This window comes from Hemitrygon akajei, chromosome 24, assembly GCF_048418815.1.
Source record: "Hemitrygon akajei chromosome 24, sHemAka1.3, whole genome shotgun sequence".
In the NCBI taxonomy this organism is placed as follows: Eukaryota; Metazoa; Chordata; class Chondrichthyes; order Myliobatiformes; family Dasyatidae; genus Hemitrygon; species Hemitrygon akajei.
Genome location: NC_133147.1, coordinates 15,379,331 through 15,400,628, shown reverse-complemented (window position 1 = coordinate 15,400,628; position 21,298 = coordinate 15,379,331). Strand labels below are relative to the sequence as shown.

At 37.4% G+C, this 21,298-nt stretch overlaps 1 protein-coding gene across 3 annotated transcripts in view; it reads right to left on the bottom strand.

Annotated features, from left to right (window-relative positions):
- The window catches only part of LOC140715890 (heterogeneous nuclear ribonucleoprotein R), a 30,838-nt gene extending 10,047 nt beyond the window's left edge, over nucleotides 1–20,791 (bottom strand). Inside the window, exons 1-11 of one of the 3 annotated variants that reach the window (XM_073028389.1) lie at nucleotides 20,635–20,791; nucleotides 16,701–16,872; nucleotides 15,235–15,353; nucleotides 14,829–14,936; nucleotides 13,300–13,413; nucleotides 11,632–11,808; nucleotides 11,297–11,432; nucleotides 9,095–9,300; nucleotides 8,189–8,338; nucleotides 7,099–7,220; nucleotides 6,481–7,010 (exon numbers count right to left, since the gene is read on the bottom strand). In XM_073028389.1, the coding sequence (XP_072884490.1) occupies nucleotides 6,481–7,010; nucleotides 7,099–7,220; nucleotides 8,189–8,338; nucleotides 9,095–9,300; nucleotides 11,297–11,432; nucleotides 11,632–11,808; nucleotides 13,300–13,413; nucleotides 14,829–14,936; nucleotides 15,235–15,353; nucleotides 16,701–16,860 (1,822 nt within the window). In that variant the 5' untranslated portion in view covers nucleotides 16,861–16,872; nucleotides 20,635–20,791. Of the gene's footprint in view, nucleotides 1–5,682; nucleotides 7,011–7,098; nucleotides 7,221–8,188; nucleotides 8,339–9,094; nucleotides 9,301–11,296; nucleotides 11,433–11,631; nucleotides 11,809–13,299; nucleotides 13,414–14,828; nucleotides 14,937–15,234; nucleotides 15,354–16,700; nucleotides 16,873–20,634 lie in introns of those variants that run through there. The other 2 variants (XM_073028388.1, XM_073028390.1) reach the window with 2 other exon arrangements.
- Nucleotides 20,792–21,298: the final 507 nt, after the last annotated feature.

Below are 21,298 nucleotides of genomic sequence, written 5' to 3'. Positions count from 1 at the left end.
CCTTCAGTTAAAGACCAAGGACAAATAGATCCTCCCATCTCTGCTCTTGGTGAGATCTAATGCTACAATACAGCTCTTCCAGATGCTTGAGCTTTACTGTATTTCACTTAATTGCCTTAATTTTACACTAGCCCTCACGCCAGTTAGAAGGAACAAAAGCACATTATCAAGCTCAAGAAAACAGCTTCCACCCCATTGATAAAAGTCTACTGAATGGTCTCAGTACAAGATGGCACCCTGATCTCAATATACCTCGTTATGGCCTAGCACTGTGCTTTCGCTAACTGCTAACACTCAAATTTGCATTCTGTTAGTCTTCCCTTCTGCTATCTCAATGCACCGATGTGATGAAACGATCTCAGCACGTGACAATAATAAACCAAGTAAATCATCAGTACTAGGGACTGAATGCAGCAGATTATTGGAAAAGAACAAATCATGTTTCCCATTATTTTACAATGAGTATCTCAGGCTGGTGAGCTCTCCAATCCAAATCACTGAAATTATATTCAAATATAAATTCCCTTCACCCCAAAAGTGATCAGTTAATCTAGTACTTCAGCAAGTAAACAAGATTTTGAATTCTTGCTCTTTTCATCTTCTACCTTTCTTTACTGAGAATAACCAACACCTGCAGAATTAACTCTGGAGCAAGAGCACAATGGTCACAGTTCAGGACCGAAAGCATTTTGACTATGCCTACCTCCTCAGCTATGCTTACAGATATCAAAACAAAGTTATGGTAAAGGGGAACATTTTATTTTGGGCGTCTTTGTGGAAGAAAACTGGTCCTTCACAAAGCTGAGCAGCAAGTAATGTCTTCCAATCTTTTTATTCCTCTTTGCTGAGAGAAACGAACAGCACACATTAGGAAACAAATTGCTGCAAGTACACAAATACTTCAAATTCCTTAGCAATGGTGCCACCTGATAAACATTTTATATATAGACACAAGGCATCTTCCATTTGTCATTCATTGTCTGAAGTTCATTTAACTTCATATGGCAATGCTATTCACGTAAAACAAAATCCAGTCTGGAATTACAAGAAAAAAATTATTGTCACTCAACTGTGGAATTTTCCACATAGGAATTATAACTCTACGAAACATCTGCGGATGTCACTGGGTTCAGGTCACACCAATAAATGACGCTGCATTGATGGCACCATCTGTGAACTCAGTTTGTGCTGCATGAGAGCGAAAAGGAGAACTGAAGCATCTGTTCCCCAAATCAATGTGTGACAGTATTGTTCATTTTACTGAAGCCTGAAGAACAACGAGGCAATTGACAAAGCATACTTACATCACATTCACCACATAAAATCTGATTCCTAGGGAGCTGAAAATAAATCAATGCTGAAGACAACTTTAGTAGCTTGCTTTCTCAAAATGCACCCACTCTTCAGTATTGTAGGTATGGGAAGTAATTAAATTACAGAAATAGTGCAAATGTCAATTTTAAAGAAATAGCCCAAAAGCATCAAAATTGAGTTTTCTTCAACTCCCAGCTCAATAATCTGCAAGTTTGGTGGATTGGGTCATCGGTTAATTGGGGCAACCTCTTATTTGGGACAATTCTTAAAGAACAAAAACAAATCGAGAAAATAGCTGGGATTCTTTTCATTTATTCGGGGCACTCTGCTGCTTTAATTGGGATAGGAGACTATCGTCAAATGTATGCAAAACAGCATCAGTCACAGTCGATTAGACACTACAGTGCTCAGAGCAGTTTTTAAATAGCGCCACTTGTGTGTTTGTGTTCAAAAATCAGTGATTTTTGTCATTGATAGATGACAGATAATAAACAATGTACGATAACTCAGAATTGTTTTGCACACTGCAGTTTCAAGCATTCCCTCTTGGAGTTGCCAGAATCAGCCAAAAGTGAAAATGAAATGATTTCACTACTTCAATAAGTTAGAAACTACGAAGAATTTGAAGGTATTGACAATCATTTTGAATGTTACAACGAAAATGAAGATTACAAGGATGCAATCATTGAAAGCATTGTCTGTGTATTTCATTTAAATACATGATTTGTTCCTCAGTTAAATAGGACAGCCATGTAACTGGGCCAGTGTGTAGTGGTCCCAATGTGCCCAAATTATAGGAATTGACTGTACTTACTGGGCTGCTTTTTTTTTTTGCAGTTCATTTATCCAGCTTTGTGTTAAACCACAAAGAAACATTTAAAACAGATTCATAAAAATTATTCAGGAATATCAATCTTAAAAACATAATGGAGTCAATGTAAGCTTCATCAAACTTCAGGACAAACAGCTTTTAAAAAAGGTTTCATCAAACTCATCCTTAAACTTCAACTTTCTCTTATGTTACAGAACAACAACCACACTTTTCCCTGATACATTATTCCAATTTGAAGTGCCATCTAACTTTTAATTTCCATTCTAATATCCTGGCATTGATCAAAAGTAAACAATCTAATTTTTCATGTTTTAGTGATCATTTTAATGAGTTGTATTTTGTGTCTCTTGAGACTTACCTAACATCTTGAAATCCAATTTGTAGAAGCAGGATATGACATTCAAACAGTTAACTATGCCTCAAAATTTCTTCAAAATATAAAGGTGTGACTATTAACTATAGTTAAGTCTAAATTAACTTAACTCAAATTGCAAAAAAGAAATCTGATTTTAACACCCAAAATCAGATAGCTATTTTACCAATTAAGCATGTGATCATTAACAGAGGGTGGTAACAATCTAAAAAGCTATTTTTAAAAATAATCCAAAAACCATACTTTCAAGATACAATCTAAACTATAAAACAAAAAAAAAATCTAAGTCAATAATACCCAGATAACTTTGAAGCTGGTGTTAAATAAATTGGTAATTTCCAGATAGAACTCCAAAGTAGCTGAACAATTCCACAATAAGACAATGGGAACACTATCATCTAAATTATATTTAATAAACCTCAATCTAAATCATTCTTCAACATTTACTTTTACTAAAAGCAGATATAATCCCACTGATTCAATGTCTTTGTAATCACTTTAGTACTTTCCTTTTGAAATGTATTGATCACTCTCCCAAGGTCCCAATGTGGTCACACTGGAGATTAGCATAGACCAGCTCTGAGATGTGCTAGAGAAGTAAGCTGAACAGGCCTTTGGGGTTCTTCTGTCATCCTATTTCCCTTGATTCCTCCATTCCCATAATCCCATTTGGCCTTCAATACAAGTAACATCTCTGGTCCGGGTGCAGAATTCCAGAGATTTTCAACCCTGAGATTAAAATTATCCCTGTCCTCAGTCACGAATGAACAACTCTTGGAAATCTACCATCATTATTCTCATGTTATTCCCCAAACTTCCTTTGAACCACATACTTCAATGAGATGCCATCATTCTTCTAAACTCCAGAAAATAAAGGTCTAGTCATTTCAATCCTTCCTTTTTAAGACAGCCCTTCATTCTATCCATCTTCTCTGCCCTGCATCCAAGCTCTCTTAAATGAGGCAAGAACTAAATATTGAACTTCAGATATGATCTTGCCAAAGCCATGACAAGACTTGGATTTTGAACGGCATGCCAGCAATTTGAGCTTATTTACATTATATTCAAACTACTCAAGATCCTAAAACACTTCTTTATACACCCCCCCCCCAAAAAATCATATTAGTTTCAAAGAATAGCCACCAGGACTCATTTTAAATACTTGGCACTCAAATTGAGACACCTAAAATTTAACTATAAGTAATATGTGCATTTACTTAAAACAGGAGCTCCCATACTTTTTTATGCCATTAATTGAGGGGTATGTGATAAGTGAACACCATCAAAAGAAAATGCTTCAAAAAGTCCATTATTATTAAAGGACAAAGGTTATTAACATAAAGCTGTAGTCACAAACACCCTTGATACCACTTTTTTCAAATAATCCAACACTTTCAAGTTCTGATCCATGCAGGATCATACGGAATAAGCTGCATCAAAGGAAACTTTCTGTGTAACTCTAATTTTTAAAAAACATTTTCATATTAGCTTCAATTTGACAGAGGCACAACTACCAAAATAAATCTTCCAAGAGCTCTTCTATGGTATAGTTCTAAATGCCTCATCCTTTGCACACTTGATCATAAAATACTGCAGTTGCCAAAACTTCTTGGAAACCTGGCATTCACTGGCAAAGTAAGCCTACAATAACTGGATACAATGATACAACACAAATTCTCTTTGTTATAGAATTAAGGTAAACTCAAGTTTCTGACTTAAATCTAGCACTGACACATCAGTCCAATTTAGGCTGTATAGCTTAAATTGAATATAAAATTAATTACTAATCCCATTAATTTTATATGAAAGCTTTAAGATTTACTAAAATTGCAAACTACAAGTTCTTGTGTCAAAATTACACACAAACTACGGTAGATCACATAAATGAGTTGAAATCCTCCAAGAGGACCACAACCTTGTCATAGGATTTGGAGGCTTGCATTCCCCAATGATCCAGAGAGCTATGTTGGCTGAAGTCAGGATTTATGCTTTGGCTCTTGGTAGGGTCACCCATACCCAGGTCAAAGGGAAGAGGGCAGACTAATAGTGGTCCACCGTTCCTCCTGTTTCAGGGATTCTGCTCGTGGCCAACAACCCTGACTAGTAAAACAAAATTATTACAGGAACAGCAATTAAGAATCTTCTACATCTGACTGCAATGGTATTCCTGAATCTCCACCTGGGACTTGCTTGACTGACAGTAGTTAAAACCAAGAGGAAGCTACTGACATGATGTCGGAAGCCCTGACCATCACCAGAGATGGAGGACCCTCATTGCTACCCTAAACGTCACTGGCGTAATGGGTAATAACAAGACTAAGAGAGTTGAAATAATCATATGGAATCACTTTAAATCAGTATCTTCCAACAGTTGCCAACTGCTCCCTGACCCTCAACTTTTCTGAAGGGATCCAACCAAGGTTATTCCTGTGCGAGGGTAATTGGCAAGCCATTTAATGGACAGGGATATAACAAAATCCTCATCCTGAATTATGCATGTAAGTATGGTAAATATCAGGAACAGCTAAGTCAGGTTCCCTGACCCAGCAGAAATAAAGGCAAATTGTTAATCCTATATGGCTTTCCTAGCTAAACTCAGCCAAAGGTGAAGAATGAAGTGGCAAAAGCTTTGGCTTAGGGATTCAATGTTGCAAACAAGGCAACGATTATTTCAACTCCCATTCTTATTAAACTCTTCTGGGCACAGTAATTCAAAGACATTCTGCACTGGTACCAGCTCTAAAAGAAAAAGATGGATTTGCCTGCCTGTAAAGTACCAAGATGGCAAGACAAACATGATGAGACCACTAACATCTAACAAGTGTTTTTAAGACCATTTTAAATTCTGTAAATTAAAAATAGAAAAAAATGTCACTGTAACCAAACTATAAGGCATACAACCCTTCACAAAAGTAACACATTAAAATAATGAAAACTATTAAACATTTAAAACTGCACAACTACCGAAGACTTCATCCTTTACAAAAATCTATACTTCCAATCCTTTTCACTTGTGGAAAAAGCAAGCCTTTATAAAAAGGCAAATTGTTAAATTTGATCACTCACATAAGCAGTTTTTTTTGGGGGGTAAGCTGTTGGTTTGAAGGTAATCACATCTCTAATCATTCAAATTTTCAGGACACAATTGAATTTGAATCATGAATTTTTGGATAATATAGTTTTAAGTTTTATTGAAATTTGACATGAACAATAAATTGTAAATACAATCACATCAATGAACAAAACGCCACGGGTTGTACGATTAAGCCAAACCAAATTTTGTAGGGCAGATTCTTAAAGGTGTGAAGCTAACATTTTTTTAAAAAAACACAATTTACCTACTCTACAAATGCAAAAACACAGTTATATGTTACTTTCAGTACAAGAAAACTTAAAAATGGTTAAACTGCAAGCTCATCTTAAAACTACTAAGACAAAACACTAGCATTTACTGTATATACAGCATACTCCAATGGCAGTCTAATCCCAAAACTACAAACTAGTGAAACTGTCCAATATCAGTCAATTCTGCAAAACCATGATTGAAAATTGTGCCCAACATCTGAAAGCAAAGTCCAAAGATTCCTTTCAAACTGCTAAAAAGTAGCTTAAAAACAAAATAAAAAGCATCTTTCCCCCAAAGAATTGGTAAGGGAAAATAAGCCAGAAATGTCCAAGTGCATTTATGGAAAAAAAAATCTGGTATATACAATAGTGATTCTTGATGTCAGCAAAATGCAAGTGGCAGCCAATCTGTACTGAAGGATGTAGAGTTAAGCCAATCTGTACTGAAGGATGTAGAGTTAAGCCAATCAGATTTGAAGGTTGCAGAGTTTAGCCAATCGTGTCGCAACAATTTCACTGAAACCCCCATTTGTTTACTTCCATTGCTGCCCATAAGTATCCTGATAAAACTCCTGGTTGTCATTATTGTAACCATAGTTACCAGAATAATCACCACCTTGCTGAAGAGGCTGCTGAGCGATGGGTTGGGAGCCCCAATTCTGTTGGTTGTTGGTCTGGCGTCGTTTGGAATCTGGCTGGTTGTACCCATCGGCTTTTCGCTTTCCTCCTACGTTACCACCACGGTTGCCTCTGCCACCGCGGGCACCACGTCCTCTTTGTGGGGGCTGTGGGCCTCCTCTGCCACTCCTTGCACCTCTTGGAGGTCCCATTGGTGCTCCACGTTGAGGATATCCTGCCCTTCCTCTGGGTGGGGGCACACCACGACCTCTGGGAGGGGGGATTGCACTTCTACCACCCCTTCCACCTCTTCCTCTCTGGACTGGGTATCCATCATCATAACCATAGTATGGATCTTCATATCCACCACGATAATCATGATAATCATAGCCATAGTAATCATCATAGTAATCTTCATAGCCATAATAATCTGGGGGGTAGCCATAACTACCTCCTCTACTTCCACGGACTCTGCCCCTTATTGGAGGTGGCATACGGGGTGGGGGGTAGTAATAATAGTCTTCATACCTAGAAAAGAAAGTTTTGTTAGACAGATAAAACAAAATATAAGAACACCACAACAGTTGCACTTTTTCCTCTACAAGAAGTTACTTACACTTGAGTCCTTGTAGCCTGTCGTTGAGCTTGGCGCTCCTTCTTTTTCTTGTCTGGTGGCTTTGCAAGAACTATTTCAATGTCTTCGCCTTCAATTTCTCTTCCATTCATTTGATTCATTGCCTATAGAAGAAAAAATAATTGAAAGTTATATAATTTAGCTATTCAGATGAAATAATTTCCCTTCCTTCATCAGTGATCAAAGAAGAGTCTGAGGAATCAATCGAAAATAGTTAGGGATATTTGAATTTATTAAAGTATGAACTACCCAGAAACAAGTTCTAACAGTAAATGGTTGATGTAGTAACTAACTTCACATATACTTTCCCTGACACAGACTTAACTACTTGCATTTTAAATTCAGAGGATTGAACATCAGTTACTTCATTCTATAATTATTATAACAAATATTTATGTCAACAAAAGAACTAAGTGCATCATGCAGGTGGAAAACTGGGAAAAGAGGCAGAAACAAACAAGCTGACAAGTTAAATGACAAATCTGAACTATTTTGACAGATACATGAATAAAGTTAAAGCCACACTGATTAAGGACACCATAAGGCAGAGAGTTTAACTGAGAAAGATCTTTGCATTAGTATTCAAAAAGGATCACTTTAAGATGGCAAAGAAAGAGGATAAAACAAAGGCATTATCTAGGACAAAAACAGAAAGGAAAAAGTCCTAAAGGTTTGTATCACTCAAATTGTAGATGAGAGGCTGCTATAAAAGCTCTGACCAATTTTCCCCGTTTATGGGATATTACGAGAAAACTGGGGGGAAATGCACATAAGGCAGATCCCCTCTAAATGGACAACCAACATGGATTAAAAGGAATCATTGAAGAACCTTAATGAAGGCTGTACGATTCATTATTTGAAGAAATCATGTTACTGAATAAGCTAACATTTGCAGAAAATACAGACTCATACCAAAAGGCATAGAAGGTCATGATCAGTTGAGTTTCATTAAGATGAAGTTTGTAAATCATCCATACATTGAAGGTTCAAAAATAAACCAGATTTTCTACAAATCTGGTACTTCATGCCTTCCTGGCATTAATTAATATATATATATATACCCAATACAAACCTTTACTGCTGCATCGCGGTCCTCAAAATGAACAAATGCATAGTCTTTCAATTTTTTCACACGTTCCAGTTTTCCAAATTGACTAAAAGTCTTTTCTAGGATTTCTTCTGTAACAGAGCTGGCCAGGTTTCTTACAAATAAAACTTTGACCTGTATATACACACACAATAGCAAAAAGGGATGGAGATAACAAATTCAGTTAATTGACAAATATGCTTTCACACCTAGATGCATAACAATAGTGTCAATTGTCCAGGTTTCAACAGATCACTGGTAAACATTCTAACAATTATGACATGAATAATATAGATTTAGGAGGGATATGAAGCTAATAAAAGCCACAGAAGTACACCATGAAACCAATATGGATTGAAGACTTTGATTGCTATGCTAAGTGAGACTTTAAGAGCTCAGATGATAGCAGATTTTATCAGCAAAACAACCAAGATTAGTCAAAAAAGCCAAGTTATTGCTATTATCATCTTACAAGTTATCAGAAGGTACTTCAGCTCAAGATTTAGTCTATACAAACCCAAATCTGAGGGGGACTGACATCTTGTAGTGAATTGTATTCCCTTTGCTATATAATAATGTTATTATTTGCAAAACTGCTTTCATTCCAACAGTGCTGCTGTCTCACAGCTCCAAACCAGGTTCAACCCTGATTTCTGTTGCCAAATGTGCAGAATTTGCACATTCTCCCTTTGGTGACCTGATCAGCAAGTAATTAACAACTGTAAAATACTATGATACAGTATTTCAAATGGGAGGCTTGGTGGGATCATGATTAGCCTGTACAAAGCAACAGGTTACATGGCATAAAGTAGGGGGATACAAATATTTGGCTGGGAGCTAGTACAGAAGAAAGGACTGAACTGCCTGCTGTTGTTTCATCATGAGCATTACCTTTGCCATCACCTCCGGATCTGGTTCCTCTACTGGGTCAGCCCATTCGACAGTGACAATATTTCCCCAAACCTTGACTTTTCCACTCATTAATCTTCGCCTTGCCTGTGCAGCAGATTTGTGATCCTCAAATTCCAGAAAACAGAATCCCCTGTTTTTCTTTTTATCATCAGGTTGATGATAGAGAATAACATCAGTGAGACCCTCTGCAGAAGAGAAGAAATAATTATTTTATAACAATCTCTGTGAACTAACAAAAGGGACATTAGAATGGATTCTCTCTTGTTTGAGATACAATGTAATAGGTATTGGCTTCTTTAAAACTTAATTGGGTGCAAAAGGTGACCCATTTTCTCAAGCGGGGGCAATACAGAACACAGCAGGAAAACAAAAAGCTGAGCATTCAGGAATTACCTTTCAGTAACCAGCTGTGAAAACAAGAAATGTTATTTTGCTGAAGAGTTACTGAAATGTTTTGGTGGAAAGTGGGGCAGCTTTCAGATCAGTTATGCTTTTGTTAGGCTGGCTTTTGAGGAACAGGGCAGGATGAAGAAAGGGAAGGCTAGATAATACAAGATTATCAATACAGACATTCTGGGTGAAACAGATTGTACTGTGTAAAGAAACACAAAAATTAGATAATAAGCCTAACCTCCTTTTTCAACCTTTCCCTCAACCTCAGTGAAACAAAAGCACTGGGCACTGACTTGAGGCAGGGAGGGCAGTGCACATGTTCTCATCTACATCAAGTGTTATGAAGTTGAAAGCTTCAATTTGCTAGGAGTGACCACCGCCAATAGCCCGTCCTGATCCAACTACAGACACTATGGCCAAGAAATCTCATCAGTACCTCTACTCCCTCAAAGCATCTTATCTGGATCACAATGAGTTGGTACTGCACAGTGTCACAAGAAAATGCAGACTTGTGAGTACAGCCTAGCTCATCATCGAAACCAGCTTTCCCTCCATGGACACCTGCTGCTTCAGTAAAGCAGTTGACATAATCCAAGACCCTCCTCACCCAGTCATTCTCCCTTCTTCCCTCTTCCATTGGGCAGAAGATACAAAAACCTGAAAACAAGCTCAAGGACAGCTGCTGTAAGATTTTCAAATGCTTTCCCAGCTCGCTAAGAACTTGACCTGACAATCTATCTCATTACAATCTTGCACCTTGTTTACCTGTACAGCACTCTGCAACTGCTATACTTTATGTTGTGTTTTGTTACTGTTTTACCTTGTACTATCTCAACGTGCTATGTAATATCTTTGTGTATAAACAGCACACAAGAACTATTTTAGTGTAACTCACTACATGTGAATTTAAAATCAAATGTAGCTCCACAATGTCCAAGCATCTCCTGCATGTGATAATGGAACCAACACCATGTATCAAATTGTGATGAAATGATAGGCGTAGAAATAAATGCAAATAGAGAGCATTACATTCACCGCACAGCTAACAGTTTTGTTCTGCACTTTAAAACATTCTGGAACCTGTGTTTTTGCACTGAAGATTTCCACAGAACAGCATCATATTTGCAAGATGGTTCTATATACCCATTACATCCTTTCTCCATTTCAGATTTTATCTCAATATCTGTTCTCACTATCTTCTTCTATTTATGAACCTTGACTTGATATAAAGAATGCCAAATTTATTCCAAACAGCCTTCAGATTTAGACCATACATCCCATTTTCAAATCTTTTGAGAAAATTAGAGACACCATGCTTAGCAATAAAGATAAGAAATTCATAATTTTTCTGTCATGATGTCAAGATACCTAATGCACTCTACAGCCAATTAGTATTATACAGAAACATGTGTCAGCAGACATGCTCATGCAGGATCCCAATAAAACAGCAAGATAATGATCCAATAATCATCCTTCATAATGGTGGCTCATCCCTTGGGAATCAGAGGAAATTTCCACTATTCTGTAATACTACTATTATCCTTTGATGACTACCTGAGGGTTGATTTTTCTACACAGCTGTGAGCACCTATAGGAATGGAAGTGCATATTGGCAAAATGCCAGTGTAAATGACCAAATTACTTAGAAATAATAAACAGAGGTGGAGTTTCATTACAGTAGAAAGAACAGGTTTTCCCCAATTCAAAATAAAGAAAACATATCTTTAAACTCAAGCTCTGTTTAAAAACAGCACATCTTTTTGGCTTTCCAGAATCCTCTGAGCTGACCTGTGACTTTGCTGAATTCTTCCATTATGTTTTCCTTGGTCTTGTTCTTTGGAATAGAACCAACAAACAGCCTATTATTGGCCACAGAAATGCAAACTCCAATGTGTTTACCAGGGCGGATTTCATAATTATCGCACTACAAAAGAAGAGGCAGAGATTCAACTTGTCAAAATTTGTGCAGTGGTCCAGGAATATTACTGCGACTTTTCAAATGAAACCCACTTTAAAATACCAATGTGGTACAAAAATATTCAAAGCAATCTGCCATGTAGCCCAAATATTCAATTTGTTTCATACACAAAGTTTGGAATGAGAATTTTAAAAAAAATTCTTACCAATTTGACAGCCTCTTGGGCTGCATCTTTGTTGCAAAATGTCACAAATGCATAGCCACGGTTCTGGCCTGACAAAGGGTCCATCATAAGTCGTAGGTCCCAAATGGAACCAGCTTTTTCAAACAATGGAACAAGTTCATCTTCATACAAATCCCTGGGAATCTTTCCAACAAACACCTGTGTATTCAAGCAATTATGTTGTAACACTGTCAGAAAACTGCTGATCTACAAACTCCACAAGCTTTAGTCCAAGTAACAGATGTAATGTGAATTACAACCAAAACATGTATATAACATAACCCTTACATCTGGATTTCAAGGCACATAGCAAATGTGGATATATTATTGGGTAGTTTGAAATCTAGGAAATTTTGAATGATTCCAGAAAAAGTTACCCCTTTTTGTATAGATAAAAGCAATAATTTGTTAGGTTTCAATTTCACAATAGAATTCCTTACATTCTATTTCTCTTTGACAAACGCAGCCAACTGCCCCACTGTAGAGTGAAAAGCCTCATGAATATATTCAAAATTGTGATACCTTCTATACATCATTGAACTGGTTTAATACCGTAGATTCCGGATTTTAAGCCGCTACTTTTTTCCCACATTTTGAACAGCTTTGAACTTTGCGGCCAATAATCCGAAGCGGCTAATGCAAGGTTTTTTTCATGCCGCCTCGTAAACATTTTGCCTCGTAACAGTAGACCAATAAAATTGATGAGTAGTTCACAGAGGTCCAATGAAATTGTACGATAAATCAAGCGCACTTTCACAATTAAATTATTGTAAATCAGTCATTTGTACTCACCCTCATCAACATGGAAAACACTCGAAGCATTGTGCTACCTACCCTACTTAGTTTAAACTATATTTGTTTTCTGTACTACATCGCGGGATGCTATGACGTCACACCCGGTTTCGCGGCGTCTTGTGGGAAAATGCCGTTTGCGATGAAACGGAAAGGAGGGGGGAGCGGATTACGCGAGCGGCTTTGGATCCGAGCGAAATCTGCTTTTAAATGCCGTTTGCGATGAAACGGAAAGGAGGGGGGAGCGGATTACGCGAGCGGCTTTGGATCCGAGCGAAATCTGCTTTTAAATGCCGTTTGCGATGAAACGGAAAGGAGGGGGGAGCGGATTACGCGAGCGGCTTTGGATCCGAGCGAAATCTGCTTTTAAATGCCGTTTGCGATGAAACTGAAAGGAGGGGGGGAGCGGATTACGCGAGCGGCTTTGGATCTGAGCGAGCTCTGCTTTTAAGTTAAAGGTATCAATAACTTTTCCTGGTAGGCTGCAGTATATATATTTTTTACCAGTCGTTAGGAGATATTGGAATGTTGTTCAGTAAAGAAGTATACGCAACGTATATTTAAAAGTAGCCGCGTACGGGCACGGTTCGAAAAAAAGCATTTGCAATATGTATTTGTTTTTGTTACCATATGGATTTAATTAAAAGTTAAAAAAATCCTCACGTGTAATATCTTTCTGTGTAAATATCTCATATTACAACGTGGGACACCTGCGGCCGAAAATCCGGTGCGGCCTTTACATTTAAAAAAATGATTTTATTTCTAAAATTAGTGCCAGCGGCTTAAAATCAGGTGCGCTCTGTAGTCCGGAATCTACGGTAGTAAGCACCATACATCACATGACATCAAATTACTAACCTCTGTTCCAATTCCAGGTTGTGGCCCTGAATGCACCCCATCAGGAGGAGGGCCACCGTACTTCCTTTGCCCTGTGGTTACATCCAAAGTGTATCCCGTCCGTTCTAACAGTGCCTAAAGAATGCATTAACAATTTCATGCAAATTCTTTTACCAACATATAGTTTATCTTATTTGATAAATATTTTCAGAAGTACCCCCCTCCACCACCTGAAATATATAACAGGGTGAAATACAAACAGAACCAGAGTCAAGTCACAGCAGGCAGAGCAATTTAATTAAACGTTATTGCATATATGCATGTGACAGTACTTGGTTATTTCCAAAACTTTCATGCTGCCATGTCTCCATCCAAATATCTTTATAGACCCAAATAAATCACTGATTCACATTTGCTATGTTGAAACTTCATGGTAACATCTTTCATTAACCTTTCCCCTTTGTTATCAAACTGAAAAATGAACACTGAAGCTTCTAGGCCTTTCAGTCACCTTTCCTCCTTCACCGAATTTTCTTTCTAACCTTACACTTCAAAAATTTTACCAACCATATTCTCCTACATTATACTCATCTTCCTATGTGAATCAACCCACAATAATTGTACCTGATGTCAATCATCTATTTACTTCAAGCAACCTGATCAACCACTTTACAAGAGTACACTTGGTTGTATAATACAGGTGTGCATCGCTTCATGTCCATTCGGACAACGTCCCATCGCATATACGTCCGTGGTCCTGATCGGAGAACGTGACGTAGTGACATAACCGACGTAACCAGTCAGAAAGTGTTTACATAAAAGTTTAAAAAGTGAAAAAAATTACAACATTTAATAAAAAATAAAACTTTTAAAATAAAAAAATTATCATTCGTGTATGTATTATAGCGTACAGTATGCAGTTTTCGTGCAAGTTCTTGGCTATTTAGTCAATACGAGTACACTACAGTGATACCCGATATAGGTTCGCGAAGTATATATTACGGTGTTCGCACAAGTTAAGCGACGCATACCCGTATACAAAACTAAAATAATAAGTAATACGATAATGTGCTATAATCTGTATCATACAGGGTCATAGATAGGGATAATGCAAACAAGCTTTTTTCACTGAGGTTGGGTGAGACAACAACTAGAGGCCATGGGTTAAGGATGAAAGGTGAAAAGTTTGAAGGGTACGAGTGGAAACTTCTTTACCCAGAAGGCGGTGAGCGTGTGGAATGAGCTGCTAGCTCAAGTGGTGCCTATAAACTTGATTTCAACATTTAAGAAAAGTTTGGATAGATACATGGATGGGAGGGGTATGGAAGGCTATGGTCAATGGGAGTAGGCAGTTGAAGTGGTTTGGCATGAACTAGATGGGCCTAAGGGCCTTTCTCTGTGACTCTATATGTAACCCAAATACAAGTATTTGCAGACTTTATTGGGAATTAACTCACAATATTGTTTGCCTCTTTAGCCATCAAACGTTTCACATTCAAACTACTCTAACCGATTATGTATTTCCATTGAATTTAACTAACCCATCTTACCTTAATTTTTGACTCATCAGGACCCTTTGTAGCATCCTGTACTTTGCTACCTTGCTTCTCCCGTTGTCTGTAAGTCTTCATTACTCCACACAGAAAGGCACTTTTATTCTGGAAATTAAAGAGTTCAGTACAGTAATTCTAAACTGCAAAGCTGTTTAAGTGCTGCAGTATCAAGTCCAAAGAACTGCATGTATTATGACGAGAAATATCAAACTTTTATTTGCAAATCCAGTTTCAATCCTTTAATCTATAGTCATTAACACTTTTGATATCAGACTTAAATTTACATTAATTTTCAGCAAAGAGCTGTAACCTAAATCCATCTTTTTTAAATCACCAAACGTCAGAGAGTACATTCTGGTCAGTGACTCTGCAACCAGCAGCGCGGACTAACATTTTGTAGTACCTGCACGTGTGATAGGTCACTTTCTTTAAACTGCTGCAATACAGACAGTGCTCCTTCCTCATTGAACTCTCTGAGGGCATCAATTGCTCTTTCATCAAGATCAGCATAAGATACTAATCCTGTAAAAGAAAATCAATGCAGAAGTATTAGGTAATAAAAGGCAGCTAAACAGTACAAGCTATTCATACACAGAAAAGTACCAATAGCATGATCGCCTTCCAAATCTTGTATTTCTTTCTAATTAATGTTAGGAACCAAGAAAAAGAGACATGGTACCATGCAATGTCATTACTTTGGTTTCAGTCTTTTTTTTAAAAAAAGGAAGTCCGGTGCACTGTGTCGATCTATGCCCACATTACTAGCTTTTAGAAGTTTAGTATTAGTTTTCATAACCTGCTCAGTTCAAAGCGTTCAAACTATTAAGAACTTCTCCTTAACATTATTTGCATACTATATCGAGGCATGCAAATGACTTGGAAATATTGCAGCACGTGTATAACAAAATAAAATTAAAATCCTTTGTGCTTTGGAATTTGAACCATTACATTTAACTTAACCCCACACTTTGCACCATCCAGTTTACAACTCAGATCCCAATACTGCTAATTTTTGCTAACTTAGACTGCTAGCAGCCAACACCAATTAACATGGGCAACTTTTATTAGCAGCAGCAAATTCAAGTGTTAAGGGATGACAATCACTCAAAACATGCAGTTTTTAAATTATTTCCATAACTAAGTGCCTTTTGGTCATATGCACCATTGTGAACCATTCATATGATTTAGCACATTGCTACAGGGAAATCATGAACCAATTAGAATGCACCTCCAAATACTTGTTGAAATGCCACAATATTTCAAGTTAACCATACGTAATTACTGGAAGCAGTTCAAATCCATTGCTCATCTTCAGCATATGCTAAAAACATATTGCATAACTATTTCATGGTGATTGATACAGCTTAAAAAGACATTAGCAGTTTAGGTGGGGCTCAAAATTAATAAACATAATTAAACGTATTGATTTTAGTTTGTACTCAAGTTCAACATACACATTTATTGAAATACTTCAAAATAACTAGACATAAAATATCTATATTGCAGAAATATTGCAATGTCAATAAAAATAACTGATTTTTCAATTTTTAGTTAAAATATAGGAAGTTTATTTTACTTCAATTCAGTAGCAATGACCATTATCAGCAGTTGCTTCTGCTCACCAGTGATTTAATTTTGAGCCCTACATAAATGAATGATACACAAACTATTTCACTACCAATACCACTACAAATGCTGGCAGAAATTATACACAGCAATCTCTTTTGAATTCAACAAATACATCAAGTATCAAATTCACCTCTCAAATTTGTTGTCAGGAACAAAGTTAAATAATTTTCAGTTACATATCATGTTCAGGTTAAAGCAATAGTTTGGACTACTAAAATCACAGGTCTTGGCATATTATACCTGTTTGAAAGATATCATCTAGCCTTTCTGCTACTTTCTGTGGCAAGCCAGCATCTATTAGCACCTGGTAGTGTTCTGAATGGGTGACAGCAGATGAGGTATCCATGGGTTCTTCCTCCTCCTTCACCTGCGCTGCATTTCCATTCACCTCAGTAGCCATTTCTAATTATAGCTGGAATAAAAAAAGATATTTAAGACAATTTTTCCCTCTGCATATAAAATGGTCACAAGGCTTTATTTCAAATGCTATGTATACAAGGGAAATTGGGCTGTCCAGTAGCTTTAAATCTCTGTCCCTACGCTTCTGGGAACAGAATTTAGGTACAGCCTAGACATGAGACAAAAGATCCTTTTGGCCAAAAAGCATTTCAAAATCCCAAAGATAGGCCTGGGCATTTCTCAGATGACTGTCGACCAAAATGCAAAAAGTGCTCACTATTCACCACTCAGAAACAGAGATGGCTAGTGTAGGAAATGGAAATGTCACGCTGGCTCAGTAGGGATGCTCTAAGCTTGGAATTGAGGAACCTTAATAAATCTGCAAAAGATTAAACTTGATGCTACATACCCAAGTGGAATAACAAGTTGAAATGATGGTGCTTGATGCTGGCACTTGGTACAGAGGAAAACCATCTAGTACTGAATTATCTCAGCAAACATTTATCCAGACCAGTTATTTATTTAACTCTCTCATACTCTGAACAAAATTGATAAGCCATCCCAACATTGAAATAATCAAGCAAAAATTCATTACCAAAAAAAACCAAACCATCAGACCTAAAGGAAAAATAGCAGTTCCTTTCAACAGAACATCTTTTTAATCAATGTATATACAACTCCAAATTTTACTAATCATTTTACTTAATGAATGAAAAAATGTCCAATTCTTAATATAAATCTGCAGTTCAAATTATTCAAGTAAAATTCATAAAATAAACCACCAGAAATGAAACAAAATGCAGCTCCTGGATGGTAGAACTTTTTTAGTCAATGTACAACTCTAAATTAATTTGAGCATTTTCATGAACGAATGGAAAGAAGCAAACAAGTAAATCTGCAGTTCGTAATTTCATAAAAGCTACATTCATGCAATTTATGTTTTGCACGGTGCACATATCAAAACATCTGCCAAAATTAACTGATGATGGTAAAAAAAAATAGAAAGTCAAATGCAAAGACAAAGTCAACTACGGTAATAGCCAAAGAAGCCAAGTCTGGCTACCTTACTGACTTTGATAAAATCAATTTAGTCATACAGGTGCATCCATTTCCCAAATTCCTCTTTAAAAGCTTCTGCTAATGCAAAAGGAAATGGGATACACATTCATTACTGCTAACATGCTTGGACTGTCTGACTTTTAAAATTGTCAACTTCTTCAAAAAAATGCATCTCACACTGTGACAGAAGTAGCAATCCCTAAACACTGGTTGAGTATCTCAGAATTGATCAACAAGTATGTCCAAAAAAGGAGAGAAATAAACTCAGGAGTTACAAACTAATCAACATAGGTCACCTGAATTTTTTTAGACAACTAACCCAAAATATTTTTAAATTGGGAAAAATGGCAGCCAATATATCTGTCAACAGCAAATGTTAAATTTGTGCCTGACTAACCTTGATGAAGATCAATGTTAGACATTCAAAAAGTACATTTAACTTATTAATAACAAGAGCAATGGGAGAAAAGATGTGAAAAGATCGTAAGTAAAGAAGCAGTAGTGACAATGTATTCAAATTGGAAGGAAGTTTAAATGTCAGTATTAAAATATTCGCTACTTGAAATATACTACCAACCATCAGGACATTCTGAAGCATTTTAATGAGAAACCTAAAATGGATCTTAATTCAGGAAAAGGAAGGGTAAATTTAATGCAGATGTAGTACTGGGAGACAGCAGTTGACATTTTCAATAAGGAAAAAGCAATGAAGAAACTTGAAACTTCACACACAAATCCCTGAATTCAGCAGACACATAGAACTATCACAACAATTTATTGATAGAATACAAATTGCTGCTTAGTCTCCATGCATCTCTCTACAATTTAGTGAAAATGTGAGAATGTCAAAGTAAGCTACTTTATGAAAATGCTTACAGGGGACCTGGAAGCTTGGAGAGATTAGAAGTGATCTTTAATTACAATGAAGAAAAATGCTTAAGCAATCTGTATTTCTGATGGCAGTTGAGAAATGCGAGAGTGAGAGAATCTGAAATTAAAAATGCCTAAATACCATGATTAGGTAAATAAATAGAATAAATTGTCCTGGGAATGTGCGATCTTGTGGAATATCCCCCTGCACAATAAATTGCAAATGCCCCAAAATGTCCATCCACCTGCATATTTTGTTTTAAAATTGCATGGATTGGTTGAATTTGAGATGGCAGTATTTCAATTTTGCAAATGGCGCCAAATGAATGATCAGCTATATTTCCATTTACTCAAATGCTTAATGTTGCAGAAACTTCAAATAATACATGCAAAAGTAGATTACACAACTTGGAATTTATACTGTTGGTGTGCTCTGAATACACTGACATGAGAGCAAGTACATAAAATCTCAGAAATTAATCTAGTCTCCTAATGAAAAGCAGTTCATTCCAATTTACGTTATAATGCTATCACTTATTAAAATACCGTAAGTTTAAAAAAAACAACTCCAACATTGAGTGGAGATTATTTCAATACTGATGTTTCACACTAAAATGCAAGCAATATTTGGTATCAGTTTTTTTTAAAAGGAATGCATCTCGGCTAATTGAAACCGGCGAAATACCTTAGCACAAAAAGTTGCCATCTAAACTAGTCAAAAGGACAAAACTAACTTTGCAAGCATTATAATAAGAATACTTTCAAAACTTACTTTACATACCAGAGATAGGTTAGAAACCCTACTTGAGACTGACTTCAGGAATCAGAACTCGTGCAACTACGGTACCGTCCAATAAAAGCTCAAATTCATAATCAGAACTAAAATCCAGAAGGCGCAAAAAATAGCACAAGATGATATAACTACACCGTTCTTGAGTATGATTTATGGATTTTATAGCATTTCTGGCGTTTGTATGATTAAAATCATCGAGATAACCCATATACTATTTCATACACGTGTACCAAGATGTCTGATATGCCCATGCGTCACCGTGCACAACAATGAAGACAAGGCACATGCTGTATCAATGCAAAAAAAATTACAATACTCTGGTTTACAAGATTCAATTATTTCAAGTCAATGCATTTTCACTCTTCCATTTCAAAGATACCCATGGAAAAAAAATCGAGTAATATCCCTACATTACCACAGAATTAAGAGGTACCAAAAACCATGCCGTTCATTCAAGAAAGCACGCGTGCCGGTTTGCAACATCCAGGTTACGTTTGGCAATTTGAAAAGGTTTAAAATTACAATGGTATAGGTGGTTAAGCGAGGTTGGCGGTTAAAATAATCCCACTCCCTTGGGGGCTGAGGAAATGCAAGCCGTGGAGAGAAAACGAACAAAGCCAGTGATACCAATGCACGGTAAATGTATTTTTCACGTTTATTGTAAAACCCGATTTATACAGCGCCCGAAAAAAAGGAGTAAAGAGTCAAAAGAGATCCAGGCGGCAGCCAGATGGCCTCAGTAGAGTTTACTTTTATTTTATGATTCTCCCTGCAACACCGTCAAAAAAAACCTCACTAAACAATTGTGCAATCGCATGTGTAATTAATGAAGATGTTCAAACAGAATTAGTACAATCAGAGCCGGCTATTCCAGCCTTCAGCGACACAGCCAAAAAAAAGGACAAAGTGAGGAGGCGCCGCGGCCTAACAGCGCGCCTGTCGTACTCTACCGCAGTGTTTCTACAGGAGGGTTTAATTACAGACTATTGATCACCCCCCACACCCTCTCTCGCTACCGCCTCGACACTAAAAGTGCTCTTTTTTTGCTCTTACCCGTTTCCGCAAGCTGGCTGAGGGCACACGGCGGGCTCTGCCCCCGGTCTCCGGTTAATTGAATCTAGAGCTGTCGATAAAATGGCCGCCACCGCCGCCTCATGGATTCCGCTCCCGGCCCCTACGCGGGGTTTCCCACCACCACCTGCACGGGGCCGGCCGGCTGCCCGGGCAACGCCGCCGCCAGCCAATGGGAGGCGGCGACGAAAGCGCGCGCAAGAGGTTGTCCGCTATGGCGGTGACGACGGCGAGGAGGCGGAGGTTGACGTGATGGCGGGGAGGGAAGAAAAACACGGATCAAATGGCAATTGTACTGTCGGTGAAACCTGTACAGGAAGGATGGCAGTAATAGAAATAGGATAAATAATCCCAATGCAGACGTGGCTTTGCCTGCGGAACATTTAACCGGCAGGGCGAGGAGAATCTTTTCATTCATGTGGTACCTTTTTGCTGTTCATTTGGGATCATTGTGGACGGTTGGCAGGTTCCCCGTTTATTAGCCACAATAATCGTTGCTTCAGAATAATTTTCCATTCAGACAGAGTGGAATAATTTTCTATTTCAGTCGTATTATTGGAGAATATTCATATGCCGCCATCAGTCACTCCATCAGCTTGGTTTTCCTGAGCAAAGCTTCCATTTTTTAAAACCGACCCAAGAGACT